The 2,137-nt window shown below is 72.1% G+C and overlaps 1 protein-coding gene across 1 annotated transcript in view; it reads left to right on the top strand.

The window, feature by feature from the left end:
- Positions 1 to 2,137, top strand: part of CHLNCDRAFT_137938 (hypothetical protein) — a gene marked incomplete at both ends in the record, with an annotated part of 7,328 nt that overhangs the window by 2,830 nt on the left and 2,361 nt on the right. The window contains 6 exons of the mRNA XM_005851166.1: positions 52 to 202; positions 385 to 551; positions 784 to 1,013; positions 1,295 to 1,383; positions 1,610 to 1,694; positions 1,908 to 2,040. Of these exons, the coding sequence (XP_005851228.1) occupies positions 52 to 202; positions 385 to 551; positions 784 to 1,013; positions 1,295 to 1,383; positions 1,610 to 1,694; positions 1,908 to 2,040 (855 nt within the window). The remainder of the gene's footprint in view (positions 1 to 51; positions 203 to 384; positions 552 to 783; positions 1,014 to 1,294; positions 1,384 to 1,609; positions 1,695 to 1,907; positions 2,041 to 2,137) is intronic.

Consider the following 2,137-nt stretch of genomic DNA (forward strand, 5'->3'; position numbering starts at 1 on the left):
CCCCCCCCCCCCCCCCCCCCGCACCCGCTCCCTCCTTGGCACGCGCCGCAGATTGGCAAGGAGGTCAAGCGGTTTGCCAAGGTGGTGGGGCTGACGTGCGTGTGCGTGTACGGCGGCACCGGCGTGGCCAACCAGATCACCGAGCTCAAGCGCGGCACGGAGATTGTGGTGTGCACGCCGGGCCGCATGATCGACATCCTGGGTGAGCAGAGGGTCGCCCCTGCCTGGAGCACCCGCACCTCCACCCGCACCTGTACCCGAATGCAGGCACAACAGCGGGCGTGACCGCCACACGCCGTGCGCCTGGCTCGCCCCTCTCACTGCCTGCGCGCCACCCCGGCCCTGGCCCCCACCCCCCACCCCCCACACACGCCGCAACTGCAGTGACCAGCGGCGGGCGCATCACCAACCTGCGGCGCGTGACGTACCTGGTTCTGGACGAGGCGGACCGCATGTTTGACATGGGCTTTGAGCCGCAGATCATGCGCATTGTGCAGAACATACGCCCCGACAGGCAGACGGTCATGTTCTCGGCCACCTTCCCGCGACAGGTGGGCGGGGCGGGGCGGGGCGGGACGGCCGCGCTGCTGGGTGCGGCCGGGCTGCGGGCCCTGCTGGGGTGGTGGACCGGGGCATGGGGGCTGCAGGTGCCGGGCTGCCCCAGCCCTGCGGGGGAGGGAGCCGTAAGGGTGGAGCAACAACAGGGAGCCGGCGCCAGGCCCAGCCTCGCCCCACCAGCCTCATTCCGGCCTCCCTCCCCCTGCCCCTGCCCCACCCCCACAGGTGGAGGTGCTGGCGCGCCAGGTGCTGCACAACCCTGTGGAGATCCAGGTGGGCGGTCGCAGCGTGGTGAACAAGGACATCACCCAGTTCATCGAGATCCGCCCCGAGGACGACCGCTTCCTGCGCCTGCTGGAGATACTGGGGGAGTGGTACGAGCGCGGCAAGCTGCTCATCTTTGTGTCCTCCCAGGACCGCTGCGACACGCTGTTCCGGGACCTGCTGCGCGCGGGGTACCCCTGCCTCAGGCGCGCGCGCCGTGGCCGGGCTGGGCTGGGAGGCGGGGGCGAGAGCGGCGGGGGAGGGGAGGGGAGCAGGGCCGGCCCGGCGGCTGCTGCGCTGCTGGCAAATGCTGGAATGCCGGCGCGGGGCTCGTGCCGCAGACGCCCCTGTTGCGCATGCGCCTATGCTCCCTGCCTGCCCGCCACCGACATGCATCACCGACGCGCTCTCCGCGTCCCTCCCGGCTCTGCACCCACGCCTGCGTGCGCCGCCGCCCCTCCCTTCCCTGCAGCCTGCACGGCGGCAAGGACCAGAGCGACCGCGAGTCCACCATCGTGGACTACAAGGCCAACGTGTGCAACATCCTGGTGGCCACGAGCGGTGGGTGGGTGGTCTGGGGGGTCAGCAAGCGGTGGTTGGTTGGCCACAAGCGGTGGGTTGGGCGGGCTGGGGGAAGCTGCAACTGGAGGCGCGACGACGGCGGCCCCTGGCCCCACGCTGCTCCGACGCTGCCGACCTGCCTGCGCCGCGGCCCCAGCTCCCGTCCAGCGGCTCCTCTCTAATCCCCTCCCCCGCTTTGTTGGCCCGCTCCCACCGCCCCCTGCAGTGGCTGCCCGCGGCCTGGATGTCAAGGATCTGGTGCTGGTGGTCAACTATGATGTGCCCAACCACCACGAAGATTACGTGCACAGGTGCGCCGGGTTCGCTGGCGTTGCGCAGGGCGCAACCGACGGGCGGCGGGGGCCAGCGCGGGCCTGCCCCTGGTGGCGGCTGGGGCGGGGAGCACTGGCCGCGGCAGGCCCGCCCCTGCCCTGCCCCTTCCAACGCCGTGCACGCGCCAGGAAAGGAGCCTTCTCTCACCGCGCGTGCCCTGCCTGCCTGCCTGCCTGCCTGCTGTTGTGCAGGGTGGGGCGCACGGGGCGTGCGGGCGCCAAGGGCTCCGCCATCACCTTCATCGGCCCCGACGAGGAGCAGTACGCGCCAGACCTGGTCAAGGCGCTCAAGGAGAGCGGGGCGCCCATACCGCAGGACCTGGCGGTGAGCGGGGGGCGGCGAGGTGGCGTGCGTGTGCGTGTGCGTGTGCGTGTGTGTGTATGCAGTGATGTCGGTGGGGGGGGGGGGGGGGGGGGGGGGA

Source organism: Chlorella variabilis (genome assembly GCF_000147415.1).
Source record: "Chlorella variabilis unplaced genomic scaffold CHLNCscaffold_2, whole genome shotgun sequence".
NCBI classification, from domain to species: Eukaryota; Viridiplantae; Chlorophyta; class Trebouxiophyceae; order Chlorellales; family Chlorellaceae; genus Chlorella; species Chlorella variabilis.